Raw genomic sequence first — 18,925 nt, forward strand, 5'->3', positions numbered from 1 at the left:
TAGTTTACCAGTCAGAAGGTGTGCAGCGCCCTGGAGATGTGGTCTGAGAGAATATCCGCTCCAACTCTGCTGGGGTGCAGGCCGTCAGCATGGAACAGCCTGGGACGCTCACAGAAAACATTCCAGTTGTCAATAAAGAGTAGATTCTGAGCCTGACACCATGACTGAAGCCATTCATTTAAAGCGAAAAGTCTACTGAACCTTTCAATTCCTCGCTGGTATGTTGGTAGCGGTCCGGACACAATGATCCTCGGGTGATCAATGATCCACAATTATCCGAACTACCTCGGGTCACGGGGAGCCTGTCCCTATCTCAGGCGTCATCGGGCATTAAGGCAGGATACACCCTGGACGGAGTGCCAACCCATCGCAGGGCACACACACACTCTCATTCACTCACACACTACGGACAATTTTCCAGAGACGCCAATCAATCTACCATGCATGTCTTTGGACCGGGGGAGGAAACCGGAGTACCCGGAGGAAACCCCCGAGACACGGGGAGAACATGCTCGGGGAGACCACGGGGAGAAAAATGGAGCACATTTTTAACAGCGAAGCATGTTTTTTTTTAATAACAATGCAGAAGTAAGTCTGGAAAAACAACAGGGCAGACTTGTTTTTCTGATAAATTAAAAGGGCAGACTTACTTGTTTTTTGGGGGAAATAAGGGGAGGTCTTATTGTGTATTCTGCAAAGTAAGGGGAATTTAGTAAGGAGGGATTACCTGAATGTATTGAAGGCACCTAGAGGTGGCAGGGTATATATTGAGGAGATTTCCTTTGGAGGGGGCTCTTGCTTGCTTGTTTTTTGTGTTCAAACTGTCTGGTTTTCAGGTGGATGCTCGCTTGGGTTTTTTCATTTGATTGCTTTTGACTTAGAAATTTTTTCCTTGAGCTCAATGGAATTGTTGGATGATTGGCTGCAATAAAAAAGTTTGCTCATTCTCATTCAGGTTTGGAGAGTCTTCTCATTGTTTAATTTGTATCAATTATAGTGTTAACAGTAAAGTTTAGTTTAAATAAATTGTTTAACAGTTAATGTAAATAGTTAATTTTATTTGTAAATAGTTAATTTAAATAGTCTAAAAGTCTAAAAGTGCGGTTCACCCTGCGATGTGTCCACTCGGAGGTGGGCTCTGAGTTACTACTAGGTAACCAGTTATATTTTATGTTAAATATGTTTGCGAAGACCGGGGCAGATGGGGATGTTTGGGGTTGTTACTTGAGGTCTGTTATAATGCAGGTATTACATACTGACCACTGTGTGCATTAACCACAAACACGTCTCATAATACACTGATTATTTATTGACCTTCATTCTTCTACTATTTTGTGACAATTCAAATCACTAGTAAGTGAGAAAGAAAGAAAAAATCCAGAACTGTAAACAGTAAGTATAACTCAGATTATTTTACATGAAAAAATTATTTTAACAGAGAAAGAGAAATATATGATGTAAGACTGCATGAAGACAAATAAATCAATTCTGCAGCAGAACAGGAAGTCATACATGGGAGAAAAAACAATCAGACATATGTGCATGGGCTTAAATCCTGGGGTGTGTGTGTGTGTGTGTGTGTGTGTGTGTGTGTGTCTGTCTGTGTGTGTGTGTGTGTGTGTGTGTGTGTGTGTGTGTGTGTGTGTGTGTGTGTGTGTGTGTAAATAATTGTGTAAGTAGAAGAAAAACAAACGCAAAAAATGCATTTAGAAACAGCCGAGTCCCCCCCCCCCTTCCTCACAGTGGTTTGACCCACTGCCTCCTTTCCCAGTACATCTCACCTACTCTGCACACACGAGTCAGGTGTGTGGCTCTGACTCAGTTAATGTTAAACTCCATTAAGAAGGGGATTTTATTCACTTTAAATAAAGCGATTCTCTTTAATGTAGTCGATGCAGATTCATTCATACAGTAAATTAGTTGCAGCAAAAATGCTGACTACCAATTTAATTTTCCATGAATCTGCTATATTAGTGATTAAAATCTTACTTATCTAGTTAATATTAGCTTGTTTACAATAGCTTGTTGCACAGTGCACTGTAAGTAACACGCCAAAGCCGTTTCCCATGCATTGTTTTATTTGGGACGGCTTGGCATAATGTTAACGGCCACAATTAGCATATTGTTTAGCTGTGCATTTACTAAATGAGCACTGTGCTACCTCCGAACTGACCTCACTGTATTTTTTGTACAATCAATTTCTATTGTTATTAAGTGTCTTAATTAATTTTAAATAAAATTGTAAACTTTTTTTTTATTCCTTGTTTTTTTTTGTGTGTGATTATTTTTATGATAGTTTTACTTTCTTTGAAGAAAAACTTTGAAAATAACCATAATGATGCCGTCTCCATGCTACAATAATAATTATAAAAGCACATTTTTTCACTGTGTGGTCATGTCTGTAAGTACAATTAGACTATTATTTGTGTCCCCCACTTCAAAAATTGCTCATGAGAAATTTTATTTAATTATACTGTTAAATGAAATTTACGCCCATGCATATGTGTGTTAGATATATTAATATATTAATGTTGTACATAAACTTGTTGAATGTTTAAATGCAACCAACATGATTTTACTTTAAAGCAGAGAAATGTAAATTAAAAAGTAAATGAATTCATGTTAACAGTCGGTAAAATAAATCAGATTATATTTAAGTTTATAACTAAAAGCTTTAATCATCCTGTCTGATTATATAAAAAGTACATTTTATTACATAATTATTCATTATTTATTAATTGAGAGAGGACTTAAACTCTGTAGGATTGTTCAGCCTGTTCGCCGCTCAATTTTCTTCATGTAATTCTTTGCCCACATGACTTGGGGATCTGCACACACATGACGACCGTCCTGTAGAGTAAAGCTGTAGAGGAGAGAGAAGATTTACATCAGTGTGAAACTGTAATAAAATCAGCAAACCAGACACCCTGACACACCTCAAACCTCCAAGATAATATAAAGTTAGATTCATATACAGTGGTGTGAAAAAGTGTTTTATTCTTTCAGATCATCAAACAAATATGAATATTAGTCAAAGATAACACAAGTAAACACAACTTGCTTGTTTGTAAATCAAGGTTTTTATTATTAAGAGAAAACAAAATCCAAACCTACATGGCGCTGTGTGAAAAAGTGTTTCTTTGTAGATCTGTTGTTGATATTGATATCCCTTAATGCATACTTGAGGCACCGATGAGGCTCCATGGGATGGTCCATTGAATGATGGCACTGTCGTCAAGTATGCACCCCTTAATGCATACTTGAGGCTCCAATGAGACTCCGTGGGATGGTCAATTAAGTGATGGCACCCTTTGGGTTGTCAAGTGGGTGCCCTCCTTCCTTGGTGTTTCACTGATAGTTGCGCTGTTGTTGCGCTTTGGTTGAAAGTTCAGCATACTTCAGCTTTTTCTGTTTACAGGCCTCCTACACCGCACCCTCCCAGGGCATGGTGAGCTCGATGATGTAGATAAGCTTGAGTGAGGCTGACCACAGAACAAGGTCTGGTCGCAGTTTGGTGGCTGCGATTTCAGGTGGGAAGTTTCTTCTTCAAGTCTGCCAGCAGCTTCCAGTTCGGTGCTCTGCCCAGCTGACCAGAGTCTGATCTTATGGTGGTGAGGTTGGCTTGACCCTCATCCTCCCGAACAAATGGTGTTGTCTGCCACTGGGATAACGGGGGAGGAAGGGCATTCATGTTTGTCTGTTGACTTACCAACAGTGCAGCAAAACACTTCAGCACCTGGTTAAGCCACCAGGTGTAACGGCCTTGGGTGAGGCTGGTCTTGCATCCAACTAAAATGTGTTTCAGTGTTGCTAGACTTGGGCATAGAGGGAACGTGGGATCTTCGGCATACCATTGGCTTAGGTTTGTGGTAGACGGTAGGACATCATAGGCAGCCCTGATGGTAAAGATTGCTCTGAATGCCTCCATCTCCCACAGCTCTTTCCAGGAGATTTTCCTCTTCTCCACTCCTTCCCATGCCATCCACTGCCCTTGCAATTGCTGTGCCACAGCTTGGGGGCACCTTCTTGCTTCTTCCTCCCGACGTACCTCCTGGACCACCATCTTGCATCTCTGAGATGGAGAGGCCTTGCTCCACACTGGTGTACTGGCCCCAAATCCAAGACCACTCCTCCCCTCCTGCACTCGGCCCACAATTTCCTGGTGTCTGAGTGCTGCTCAGTTGCAGCCAACAGGGTCCACCTCCTCCAGGTGGCCAAATGGGAGCAGCTTGGGCTACAAATGGATCGCTAGAATCCAGTAGCATCATCTCCAGTCTGACTTTGGCACACTTGTACTAGTAGACTGTAGATGGACAGGTGTAGCATCCCTTTGCCATAAAATCCAATACTGCTGAGGCACCTGGGAAGGCCAAGCCACTTCCTTACATATGAGCTGAACATTCTCTCCAGCTTTTCCACCTTCGAGGCGGGACTTCATAGAGGGTTAATGGCCAGGAGACGTGAAAGTAGTCCATACTGCATGCACCAGAGCTTCAGCATGCCAGAAAGCAGGGTTCTGTTGATGTTCTCCATGCCACTGGCTACCTCCTTCCTAAGCTGCTCTACTTGCTCTTTGTCTTTAAGGGAGGCATCATACCAACGACTTAAGCTCTTCACTGGCTTCTCGGAGACTGTTGGGATGGGTTCCTCACCGATATGGAAATGGCAGTCTGACAGCTTCCCTTAATGATGGAGATGCTTCTGGACTCTCTCGGCTTGATCTTCATGCAAGCCCGCTCAGTGTTTTCCTGGAACTAGCCATACAGTGCACACCTTGGTGGTGGTGAGAGTTGTGAGGTCATCCATGTAGGCTCTGACCGGCGGCAGCCTCAGCCCAGGTCTTATTCACTGTCCATCAACTGTCCACCTAGAGGCCCGAATGATGACCTCCATGGCCAGGTTGAAGGCCCATGGGGAGATGGTGCAGCCCACAATGATTCCCACTTTCAGGTGTTGCCAAGCTGTTGTGTACTCTGCTGTTGTCACACAGAGTTGGAAATCCTGGAAGTAGACCTTGAAAATGGTTGTGAGAGCTTCTGGGACTCTAAAGTAGTGAAAGGCTATCCACAGGAGGTTGTGAGGGACTGAGCCAAAGGCATTTGCGAGATCCAGGAACACTAAATGAAGATCTGTTCCCTCCTTTTTGGTGACCTGGATCTGATGTGAAATGACACTAGTGTGTTCTACACAACCGGAAAAGCCTGAGATGCCTGCTTTCTGGATTGAAGTGTCAATCAAGTTGTTTCTTTGCAGGTATCCTGCCAGCCTGTGAGTGACCACGCTGAAAAAGATTTTTCCCTCTAGGTTTAGAAGGCTGATCTGTCGGAACTCTCTGACGAGTCCTTTTCCTTGGGGGAACTGACTTTCATCAGTTTCCAGAGGAATCGCAGGACATCTGGAGCGCTTTTGTAGAGCCTGTATGGAACTCCATTGGGACCTGGAGATGATGCGGCCCTTGCTCTACAGATGGTTTGTTCTATCTCACTCCACCTGCGTGGACTGATATCCAGCTCGTGCTCTGGTGGGTTGACTGGTGGCATGTCAGGTGGGAGTGTAACTTTTTCCTGGAGTCTGTCATCTGTGCAGGATGTTTTTCAGATGTTATTCCAGGTCGGCCTTTGACACTGAGAGACTTCCGCTCTTCTCCTTTGTGAAGAGACTCTTCACAAATTTAAAGGGATCTTTGTAGATGCGTGATCTTGTTGGCTCCTTCCTTCTGCGCATCCTCGGGAGGTTTTCAAGCCTCCTCAGTGTTGCAAGCCTGCCCTGAATCTCTTTCTGCAGCAGGTCTATACCCTCCTTCTCCTCCTTCGTGGCCTTCCTCCATTGCTTCTTCAGCTGCTTCCTTTCCTTGACTAGGTGATCTATCTCTGTCTGCCTTCTGGACTTGGTGGGGATAGAAGGAGTAGCTCGTGCCTTTGACCACTCCAAAATGTTCCACTCCGTAGGCATAGATAAGATCACCCATCCTATCCAACTTTTTCATGACTGTGCCTCTGATCCCTTCCAGCATGTTGCAGAGATCGGTGTTGGACTCATTCCACATCAAATTGTTGCAGGCCTTTGGACACTTGATTAATGGCCTTCGCCCCTGGGGCTTCTTCTCTGTTGTTGGTCATGATGGGTTGGATTCAGGTTGCCCTCTTGTGCCATGTTGTTCCTCGTCTATGGCAGGGACGGAGTTTAATTTATTAGGGCATTCCTCAAGCAGAATGGATTTGACTGGCTGCGCTCTGAAAAGTAATAAAAATAGACATATGCGCTGAGTAGAGACCATAAAAGTGGGTGGGTGCAATATTATTGGTCTTAAAAAGTGGATGGGTCCTGTCCCATACACATATAATGGTTCCGACGCCCATGACCACGGGTATCGGATTTGGATCGGTCATGCACCATCGATACCCAATCCACTCAAAATGCTTGGATCGGCGTCAATACCGATCCAAAATATCGGTCGGTACATCCCTAATCTTTGACTAATATTTAAATTTGTTTGATGATCTGAAACAAGCAAAAAAAAAAAAATAGTAAAATCAGGAAGGGGCAAAGACTTTTTCACACCACTGTATAATATATATAACGATATATATTGAGTACCAAGATCAATTCTATTAGACATAACCATAAAGAATTAATAGACATGAAATTATTAACTTTTATTATTAACTAAAAAAAAAAAAAAAACACTTACATGACTCCAGGTTTTTCACACCGAATCTCTGTTACTTCATAAGCTGTAATGACACTTATAGGGATAGGTTGTGTCTGAAATCTGTAACAGCAAAGAGCTGGTCCATGTGAATCTGTGTGAAAACATTTCTACATTTAGTTCTGTGATTAAATGTTCAATAAGAAAATGTTAGACACTTTTATATCTAGTATCAGATGCAGATTATTGTAGCTATTAAACTGTATTATCTTAATGTAAGTGAGAACAGGAACTAGCTTGTATATAAAAAGTTTGTAATCAATTCCTGTATAAAAGACCAATAAAGTGTTTAATAAATAATAAATAATTCATTACTCCTGATACTTTCTAATACTCTTCAGCTCCTGTCATCAAATGAGTCCAGTTTTATTTACTGTTCTTTTTGTAAATTGGTGAATAAATACATAAATAATTTTGATATTTTGTCTTTTAATTACAAGTTTACAATTTTTCAAGAAAGAGGTCATTGTATTATATTACATTATGAAAATAATGGTACTATAAATCAAGAAAAAAAGATTTTTAAAAAATTGTTTAGAAATTGAAAAAAAAAAAAAAAAAAAAAAAAAAAAAAAAAAATAATGTATTCCACCTGCTCTATTACAGGAAATGATGCACAAAATAAATATTGATTTGTTATTAATGGATAGAGGTTAACCTACCTTCAGTGTTGTTCAGGTTACTAAAGAGACGCTCGTCAGTTCTGTTCATGTTGTTCTTCACCCATATGATTTTGGGATCTGCACACACATGAAGACCGTTCTCTAGAGTAAAGCTGTAGAAGAGAGAGAAGATTTACATCAGTGTGAAACTGTAATTAAATCAGAAAATCAGACACTCTGACACACCCCAAACCTCCAAGATAATATAAAGTTAGATTCATATATGAGATTTATAAGTTAGATTCAGTACCAAGTTCAATTCTATTACACATAAACATAAAGAAATAATAGACTTGAAAATATTAACTTTTATTATTAATTAAAAATAAACAAGGGACTGAACACTTACATGACTCCAGGTTTTCGACACTTAGGATCTGTTACTTCATACACTGTAATGTCTCTTACAGGGATTTGTTGTGTCCGAAACTTGGTACAGCACTGATCTGGTCCATCTACAACTGTGTGAAAACATTTCTACATTTAGTTCTGTGATTAAATGTTCAATAAGAAAATAATAGACACTTTTATATCTATTATGAGATTTTATATCAATTAAAAAGGGTAAGGAATTATCAAAACTAAAAAGAATTATACAAAAAAAGAATTATTAAACAAATAATCTCTATATATGAAAATGATAATCAATCTCAAAACAACAGCTCCAAACTATATGACTTACAATCTGAATTGGATAAAATCTATCAAAATTTAGCCCAAGGTGCCTTTATTCGATCCAGACAAAAATGGTTGGAGCATGGTGAGAAAAAACAAAACAAAATATTTTCATAAGTTAGAAAAAACTAAATGTTAATGTTAATAGTTTATAAAAACTTAAAATGAATGATCAAATTTCTGATAACATTATTCCCCATAACATTTTCAGTTATGTAGAATTTTTTTTTATAAAAAATATATCTCAAACATATTAACAATCAAGGTTCAAATCTCTTGTCTCATACAGTATAAAAAATAAGGAAAGAAGCATTGACAAAACCCAGAAATAGGTATGTGACCAAAAGATATCTCTAGAAGAACTTTAAAAAAAAAAGCATAAGTGAATTAAAAGATAATAAATCCCCAGGCAATGAAGGCCTTACTGGAGAATTTTATAAGGCATTTCAAGCTTACATATTGAAATTTTTATTGTTAGTTTTTCAGAAGATCCCAAAACCTAATAAAGATTGCTTACTAAGAAACTAAGAAAATCAGGATCAATGGTAGGGACAATCCCTGGTTTTCAGACAGTCTTTCAGAGCTAATTCATTTGAGAAATAAATCATGGGTGCAAACCAGATTCTCAAATGCTCCTGCTGATTGGTCTACATTTAAAACATTGAGGAATAAGTTCATGTTGATGATTAGAAAGTCTATAACTGAGTTTTATTTAAAGTCGGTTTCAGAGAATTTAAATAACCCCTCAAAATTTTGGAAATTAATTAAATCCTTGTCAGGTACTCATGTAGCCTCTAGTCTTCCAGAATATATTTAGGTTGAAGTAGATAAAATAAAGGATAAAGATGTTATGATCAATCAGTTAAATAAACACTTTATTCATCTGGTCCTACATTTGATAGTTTAAAATGCAATTAATCCATGTTCTGTGGATATCCCAGTGATTGGGAATTCTGATGTGTTTGTTCTAAAACCTGTTTCAGTAAGTCAAGTTTGCACAGCTTTGAAGGGCATTGACCACAAAACATCTGTAGGCCCAGATAACCTAGATCCTTAGCTTTTAAAAGTGGCGGTGGATGTTATAGCAGAGTCAGTAACTCATGTTTTTAATCTGAGTCTTTTGTCGCATTCTATACCTAAAGTTTGGAAAGCTGCTTATGTCCTACCATTATTTAAAGGTGGTGATCCCTCAGACATGAACAACTACCGTCCAATCTCTAAACTTTCAATTTTGGCTAAGATCCTTGAATCTCAGGTAAACATACAGTTAAAAGAGTTTTTATTTGACAATAATATTTTAAACTCTTTTCAATCTGGTTTTAGAACTGCCCATAGCACCATTACTGCTACTTCGGATGGTGATAAATGACCTTATCAGTGCCCTGGATAGAAAACAGCACTGCGCTGCCTTGATTGTAGACTTATCCAAGGCGTTTGATTCAGTGGATCATGAATTGCTACTGAACAATCTTAGAAGTGCATGTTTTGAACCTGGGACCGTGAAATGGTTTGGAAATTATTTGTCGGATCGGTCTCAGTACAAGACCTCAGTGTAAGATCGGTCTTGCATCAATACAACATTTATCAGACTGTATATTTATAATCACACCCTCCAATGTCACCCGAATGAGGATAAGGTTCCCCTTAGAGTCTGGTTCCTCTAAGGGAGTTTTTCCTCCCCACTGCTGTCTGAGTCACCTCAGACTTGCTCATTGGGGATAAATACATACACATTATACATATATATATATACGTATATATATATATATATATATATATATACGTATATATATATATATATATATATATATATATATATATATATATATATATATATATATATAAAGCATTTGATGCTGCAGAACACTTTTTGTAGAATTTTTTGGCTTTGGTTCATATTTTTTATAGGGCATTAAAAACCTTATAAAAAACGATTGTATTGGTTCAATAAAATTACCATGGGGAAGTACACATAGATTTTACCATCTCCAGAGGCATAAAACAGGGGGATGCTGTTGCTCTATTTTTGTTTCTGTTAGTAATGCAAGTGATATCATATTGCACATAAACAGTATAAGGACCCATTTGAGGGTGTTTTGATTTTAGCAAAAGATATCAAGTTTCTGTCAGCTTGCCGATGATATGACTATTTTCTTAAAAAGTAGAATGCAAGTAAAAAACAAATTATAGACTGTCTAAATGCTTTTTTCCAAAGTGTCAGGACTATATATCAATATTAAAAAATTTACACATTTTCCAATAAACGATGATGTCCATTAAACAGAATATGAAGGTGTTCCAATTACGGATGAAGTACAAACCAATCAGATAGAGTACAATCTAATTTCCAAACTATTATTTCAAAGATAAAAAATAAATTTGATATGTGGCTCATGAGAGATTTAACACTCAAAGGAAGGGACCTTCTTTCTAAGACTGAAGATTTATCTCGTTTAGTTTATCTTGCAAATGTATTGGATGTCCCCAAAATACTTACAAAATAATAGATTCTATCTTGTTTAATTTTCTATGGAAAAAAAAAAGACTCACTACTTAAATAAAAATATATTTTATGTTACTCTTATAATTAATGGGGCTTGAATGTACTTGATTTTGAAGTTGAGCTAGATTAAACACTTCATAACAGATAAAGATATATAACTCCTAACCTTATCTTTGAAAAAAATGGCAGTATAGAATTTCTCCTAAAATGTGATTTTGGCATAAATAAACTCCCTTTTCAGTTATCAAATTTCCACACACAGTCTCTCTCTTGTACTAGCTTCTTATCTACAAGCATCATTTTTCTCCCTACAGGCATTTAATCTGGAATAATCAATATGTGAAATACAAAAATAAATCAATATTTTAAAATAATATATTGTTTATTTCACAACTGCTAAATTATAAAGTTTATTTATTTACATATTCTAAGTTTCTTAAAAAATGTAATATCTCAGTTTCTCCATGAGAATATAGCATTGTATTTGATACAGTTCCTGCAGGTTTTCTGAGATTATTGCAGGGTTATATGGAATTGTCAGGACTCAGCCCGGACTTTGGCCACGTGCATGTGTTTACGTTCCTCGTCACGTGTCTGCCCCGCCTTTGTCTGCCCCTCCCTGTCTTCACACCTGTTTCCTATTGTGATTATTCTGTCTATTTAACTGTGCCGCGTTGCCTTGTGCAGCACGGAATCTACCGTTGTCTTGTCCTGTCTTTATTCCGTGTCATGTTTAGTGTATCATTTGTTATTATACCCTGTTGATTTTGCTATCCTGCATTTGGGTCCGTTTTTATCCTGCATTCATGACAGGAATCTGATAAGAAACTAACATTTAAAAAAGAAATCATTTTGAATGGTATCAATATTAAAGACAATAAATGTAATAGTTTTAGGGAGTTACTTCACTGTCCTGTATGATTTGTGAAGTAAACAATACTGGGACAGACTCTGAGAATATTAATTAGAATTTGGTTTGGACTTACACTAATAAGTATTGCATTACTAATAATTTATCCAACAAACCAATTCTACAAAAATTTAAAAATGGTATTTTAGATTCTTGTGCATTCTGTAATATAAATACAGAATCTGTACCATGTTTTTGATTGTATGTACACTTGTTTTTTTTTTTTTTTTTTGGATTTATGTTGAACTTTTTTTTAATCATTATTCAAATGATTAGTGGAACAAAATGTAATACATAAAAAAGACGTTATATTTGTTTATGAGAAAAGTAAAATGGTGAAATGTCATATTTTAATTATTTTAGTTGGGAAGTTCCATATCCATAAATGTAAGTGGTCTGAAAAGAAACCAAACATTTTCCATTTTAAGATGGAAATGAAAACATATTTTGAAACTTTAAAAGGACTTACAAGCCAGAAAGCTGTCAAAACTGTGTACTTTTACAAGACTGTTAATTCCTCATTTCTAAATTAATTGCATTGCTCGTTTTCCCTGATTTCTATATATTTTTCTTTCTCTCCTTTATGCTGTGTTACTATTCTAAGACCTTTACAGTAAGTTTCATTCTTATTTTTAACAGATCACCATGTTGGAAGTATTCAGGTTGTGGATATCCCTTTTTGGGATTATCTTTTTCTGTGTTTGTCGGCCAGAGACTTTTTTTTAATTATCAATCCGGACTGGATTTTTCTGAAGGTCAGATATTTTTGTGAAGTCCTGTGACTGTTACTTTCTTTGTTGGATTATCCTTTGCTACTATTACCAAACATTTTCCTTGTCTTTTTGTATATTAAAATCTATGTGATTGGGAGTTGTATGCATTCTGCATTTTGGGTCCATTCCCCCTGCTCGCTGACAGAAATAACTCACGAAATGAATATTAATTTTTTTTTTTTTATTGATTGAAAGAGATTCACTCACCATCAGGTTTGTTCAGACTGTTAAACAGACGCTGGTCAATTCTTTTCATGTTGTACTTCACCCACTTGAAGCTGGGATCTGCACACAATTGACGACCGTTCTGTAGAGTAAAGCTGTAGAGGAGAGAGAAGATTTACATCAGTGTGAAACTGTAATAAAATCAGAAAATCAGACACTGTGACACACCCCAAACCTCCAAGATAATATAAAGTTAGATTCATAGATAAGATTTACAGTATAAGATAGATTCAGTACCAAGTTCAATTCTCTTACACATATTGAAATTGTTAACTTTGTTTTTTCATTAAAAATAAACAAGGGACTGAACACTTACAAGACTCCAGGTTTTGCACACCGAATATTTGTTACGCCATACTCTGTAATGACTCTTACAGGGATTGGTCGTGTCTGAAATCTGAAACAGCAGTCATCTGGTCCAATTGCATCTGTGTGAAAACATTTCTACATTTAGTTATGTGATTAAATGTTCAATAAGAAAATATTAGACACTTTTATATCTAGTATCAGATGCAGGTTATTGTAGCTATTAAACTGTATTATGTCACAATTGAGTTCTGGACTCTGATTGGTCAGAAGGTGTTGATTAATTCTCTATAACAGCATCTCTGACTGTAGTGCAGGTTTATATTAATGCACTCGCTCTGATACCTTATCGTTTCTATAGTAACGGCTCATTCACAGAGACACGTATGGCAGACACATCACATAAACAGATGTAAAAACCTGTGTGATCATTGATGCAGTGAAGTTTTCTCTAAGGATACTTTTATCTAACTTTTTATTTATTTATTTATTTATTTATTTATTTATTTATTTATTTATTTATTTATTTATTTATTTATTTTTATTGGTCGGTTATTCTGATGTACATAAACATACCGATACAGTCTCGAGTATACAATAAAGAGCAATTAAAAGTGGACGATCAGGTAGAAAAGACAGCACAGTCAGGCAAATAACAAAATGCACACTTTAACAGAGAGGATCAAGAGAGGTTGTTAATGTGGCACCAAAGAGGTGTCTATATCTGCCAAAACTAATTAGACTTTTGATGTATATCATAAGTGAGTTTCTCAAGTTGAAGTAACATAGACATTTGAGACAACCACATTTTAAAAGAAGGTACCTGGGGAGATTACCACAGTAACAATATACATTTCTTTGCCAGGTAAACCAAATTTAAAAATAGTTGCTTGGTGTGGAAATCAAACACAGTACAGCAGATACAATTCCAAAGAAAAACAAAATTTCAACTTAAAGAGCCTTTGTAAAAAAATGATGTACTTTAGTTCAAAAAGAAAAGATTTTGTCACAATACCAGAAGCAGTGAAGGAATGTTCCTTTGTTTTTTTTGCAATTAAAACAGAGATCAGAGGAGTTTTTGTAAATCTTTCTTAAACGTGAAGGTGTAAGGTAAACTCTGTTAAAATATCTGTAGTTGACTTCGTGAATCCCCAAAGAAGTACATTTAGGGAACATATTGTTACACATGGCGGACCAATCTGTATTGGTAATTCTGCGGCTTTTTCCCCACACTTTTTATATTTTTTATACATTATATATTTTAGATGTTAACCCCTTAGAGAGACTGTTTTTTATTATAATCTGTTCTGTGGCAGTAAGTTCATGTCTCAGCTTACCAATATCAGACAAAGGTTTTATGAAATGACGCAGCTGAAGGTATTTGAAGAAATGGGACTGTGGTATACTATATTGGTGTGATATTTCTTGGAAGGATTTTAATGCCTCGCCTGAAAAGAGACAAGATAATTGTGAGATCTCTAACTTAGATCAGACTGAAAGGCCGATATTTTGCAGAGATATAGGGATGTCGGGATTAGAAGCAATAGGGGAGAACAGTGTGAGATTAGGTGGAATCTTAAGACACAGTTTAATGTCTCTCCATATCCGAAGAGTGTTCAAACTAGTGAAATTTGTTGAGGCACATTTAAGCTTTTAATTTTTTTTTTTTTGGTATTTGCAATAAAAGGCAGAAATTTTATTTTATTTCTAGAGAGCGGGATTTTTTTTTTATAAAACTCACATGGGAATCCATCAGAGCCTGGAGATTTGTTGGAAGGCATAGATTCGATTGCACTGAAGATTTCTTCCGGTGACAGGGGAGAATAAAAAAATACTCTATCATCTTCAGAAATAGTCATAAGAGGGATTCAGTAATATCAAATTCTTTGGCCGTGACTTGTGATTTATATAACGTTTTGTAGAAATCTCTGAATAAATCATTAATCGAAGTAGCATTGTATGTGATTGAGCCATCTGGGGACTTCACTGACTTAATTGTTCTTTCACTTTTAATTTTTTTATTTGGTGGGCCAGTAATCAGGTTTATTTGCGTATTCATAATACTTTTGTTTAGAGAGGAATATAAGCTTTTTCGTATGATTTGTGTGATCCAGATGAAGTTCAGCTCTGACTCGACATAGTTGGGCCCAATTTGTCTGAATAGGGACTGTACTGTCTAGACACTCCAATTGTTTTACTTTTCTTTTAAGGTTCTGTCTTTTTTGGACCAAGCCGGTCTGCATGCCAAATTATAAGATATAATATGTCCTCTAATTGTAGCCTTTGCAGCATGCCAAATAGTTGCAGATGATACAGGTGAGTTTTCATTATCTGTCCAATAGTTTTTTAAAAATGCCAAATCATTCAGTGTGGAATGATTAGCGTCATATCCAGCTGGACTGGGGCATGATCAGACAGAACGATTGAACCAATTTTGCAGGCAGACACTGCGTGGAGATATTGGGTATGAATCAGAATGTAGTCTAATCTTGAATAGGATCTGTGGGGGTTAGAGTAAAAAGTGTATTCTTTACTCCCCCTATTAAATTCTCTCCAGACATCGATAATCCAGACTCATTGCAAAGTTCTCTAAGGACCAGGGATGATCTAGGATTAGTGGCTGAGTCTAAAGTAGACTTATCCATTTTTTGGTCCATGACACAGTTAAAATCCCTGGCGCAAACTCCCAAGCCCTTACAGTACTGGTTAAACAAAAGTATGGTTTTAGAGATGAATTCGGGTGAGTCTTCATTTGGAGCATATATTAAGTATGACAATAAGTTGTTCATATGCTGTACCTGTAATTAAAACATATCTTCCATCTGGGTCGTTAATCTGTTCATATAAAATGAAGGGGAAGCGTTTACTAATTAAAATGATGGTGCCCCTCTTCCTAGTATTTGCTGTGCAGGATGGAGAAAAAAAAAATCTGTTCTTCCCAATCTTGTTTTAGTTTTAAATGTTCTGAATCAGATAAATGTGTCTCTAGAAGTATGGCAATTGTTAACATCTTTCTCCTCTTAATCACATGTCCTAACCTTTTAACATTCCATGTGACAAACCTGGCTGTATTGTGCATAGTCATAGAATACCCAAAAGTAATAAAAACGGAACACTTAAGACTGCATTATATCTGAAACATGTAGAACCGACCAAGGAAGTTTTGGCATTTCAAAACACAAAACATACTGAACCCAAAACCCCCTCCCCACAACTATAGAAACGAAACTGTACTCAACTGGTACCGAGCATAGGATAATAATGCCCCATACCCAGTAATGATACAGAGTGGTGCCCATAGGGGGCGCTACAGACCAGTTCCCTTCTCGTAAGTTCAACGTCCAAGGCGTGAGCATTTAACTAGTAGTGCGTTGCCTCACCAAAAGCAATTTTCTTGTAGCAATTATAAAATATGCCAGTAAGATAAAGAAATAAAGTCCTGATATAAATAAATAACTTATATAAACTAAATAACTTTTTCCAGGCCACGTAAAACAGTGTTTTCCTGACATCATCGAACTCCCGGCGTTTCCTCAGCACCTCAGAAGATACGTCCTGAGACCCTTCATGGCTGATGTTGCATTTTTCTGCGCTGCTTGCAGTAGTATCTCCTTATCCGACTAACGTAAGAAGCAGACCAGAGACCCTTCGTAGAGCGCGGTTTGTTCTCGGGGCAGAGCCGAGTGATCTATGAACTCTTTCGATCTCATTTAAAGTGTGGATTGGCTGCGTGGTCCAGCCACTTCTGCAACATCATGGTGAGAAACTGCACAATAGGCTTAGAGCCCTCAGCCTTCTCAGGGAGGCTGACGACTATCAGGGTTTACACCTGCCTCGATTCTCCAGGTCGTGTACTTTAGCTCAGAGTAATGCTAATCCTTTGTCTTGAGATGTGATTTTTCTCTCGTGCGTTAGCATGCTCTCTTCAGCGGCAGAGATTCTCGCTTCAGCCTCGATTAAGCGCGACTCGTTTGATATACTATATACTTGATATATCAAATACCTGCCAGATAAATTAGAAAGGGCTTCCTGTATTGAGGTAACTGAGGTAGAAATACTGTCCAAACGGTTGTCGATTGTACTCAATCTACCTTCAGTGTTGCCCACACTGGTTCAAGCATGCGAATTTCAGTCAGCATGGCGTCCCATTGGGTCTGACGAGGCCTCCTCCGGCTCGGCTTGGTTTTTCTTAACATTTCTGGAAGTCAGGGAGGGCGTAAAAAGTGGAAAATCAAGCATTTCTTTGTCCTTAGACATTAATGTTTGATGTTAGAACAACACACTTCGAGCATAAAATGAATTAACCAAAGATAAATAGAAAAGAAAAGGGAACCAGCACAGAACTACCGAATTAAGCAGCCATCTTCAGCGAGGTCCCACTAGTGCACCCTTATCAAACGTTTTAACATTTTCAGGACAGAGGACTTTACACATGAAGAGAGAATAAAGAGAGACTGATGAGGAACAACTGTTTATAGCAGTGAGAACAAGAACAAACTTATTTAATAAACCTGTTTCTGTGACATTAAATGTAACTATAAACAGATAAAACATTAATTTTTCTTTAATAAATAAATATTGTAACTGTGTAATAAAACACTTGTGGACATTCTGTTACAGAACAATCCTCATCTTTACAGTGTAACAGTAACTCTGCTTCATCACACCGCCACATCACTCAGTATTTTACTGTAACAGTGTGACAAACACACAGTGGTTTATTAATGCTGCTTATTTACAGAAACCTGATCAGCATTTTAGGAAATTCAGCATCAGTATAAACCTGGGGTTTAATATTACTACTGATAATAATAATAATAATAATAATAATAATAATAATAATAATAATAATAATAATAATAATAATAATAAACTTTATCTTACCTAGGACCTTTGTGAAGGACTGAAGTCAGGCGAGAACCAGCAGGAGAGAACGAGAGATCATGACTGTTGATGATGATGATGATGATGATGATGATGATGAGGAGGAGGAACAGAATGGAATTGATGCAGATGTATCAGGTTTTACATGGACATCAAACACAAAGGACTAGAAAGCCACCACACGATGAGATCCAGTTTTTTTTCTTTCTGAAACAGAGGAATATCATCAGTGCATCAGGAGGCAATGACTTCCCCCTCTATGGGAACAATAAGTTACATATCATACTTATACACAATAATATTTACATCATCTATATAATATTAACAGTTATCTGTAATATAGATCATATGTAAGAGATTTCTATAATACACTGTTCTATAATAATTTAATTAACATCAGTCACATTTATGTGTATCTCTATTTCCATGTGTTATAAATCAGACGAAATGAAACACAACAAATATCTTTTCAGCTCTATTTCATATCTACATCACGAAATCTCCAGTCTTTTATCTCCCTCCCCTTTCTAAACATGGACTCTTCCAGGTCTTACCCCCTCCTTTCGGTGACAGATGGACTATTCCATAAGGTTCCACCTGAGTTAGAGGTAAACAGGTAAAGAGCGCGCGCGCACGGTAACAGGAAGGTGGGTCGGATCAGTATGTTGTAAATAGTTTGTACAGGAAAGTGAGCTAGTGTCATTGTTTGTGCTCGTATCACACTGTAAGTATATATTATTTCTGACTGTCTACCGTCAACTTCTGCAGAATGATTTAAAGAACTATCGATTTCACTGATATTTATATTTAATGTTGTTCATGCTATATTAAACTCATCTCAAGTCACGCAGTACGCATGCGCACTAGAGATGTTTACCCTCTCAGCAGGATGTGCGCAGAAACAGATCATGTGGTCGGTTCATGAACAGCTTTAACGGCCATATTCCAGTTTACACAAGTAGTTTAGACAGAGTTTGTGATGTTACATTTATCTCAACGGATCAGTATTTTGTATAATAAAAAAGAAGTAATGACAAACTCTCTCTCTCTCTCTCTCTCTCTCTCTCTCTCTCTCTCTCTCTAATAATATTGTCTTGTGTTTTCTCTGTATGTATATATGTATTGTATATTTACAGGACCACATTTCTATACAAAACCAATAAATGAAGTGATGTAGAACTGAAACAGTTTCACTTTGAGACATCATTGTTCTGACCAGACAAACTGTAGCCTTCAGCCAAACACTAAACATCAGCAGACAACACAGTTAAACACTAC

At 37.1% G+C, this 18,925-nt stretch overlaps 1 protein-coding gene across 1 annotated transcript; it reads right to left on the reverse strand.

Moving 5' to 3' along the window:
- Nucleotides 1–2,229: 2,229 nt before the first annotated feature.
- LOC113649501 lies at nucleotides 2,230–17,672 on the reverse strand (the record flags this gene model as incomplete). The annotated part of the gene is made up of 8 exons (XM_047810011.1): nucleotides 2,230–2,863; nucleotides 3,115–6,233; nucleotides 6,692–6,803; nucleotides 7,372–7,484; nucleotides 7,721–7,832; nucleotides 12,440–12,552; nucleotides 12,774–12,885; nucleotides 17,648–17,672. Coding segments are annotated over 7 exons (705 nt in total), but the record flags the coding sequence as incomplete, so codon positions are not given.
- Between the last annotated feature and the right edge of the window lie 1,253 nt (nucleotides 17,673–18,925).

Source organism: Tachysurus fulvidraco, chromosome 1 (genome assembly GCF_022655615.1).
Source record: "Tachysurus fulvidraco isolate hzauxx_2018 chromosome 1, HZAU_PFXX_2.0, whole genome shotgun sequence".
Taxonomy (NCBI): Eukaryota; Metazoa; Chordata; class Actinopteri; order Siluriformes; family Bagridae; genus Tachysurus; species Tachysurus fulvidraco.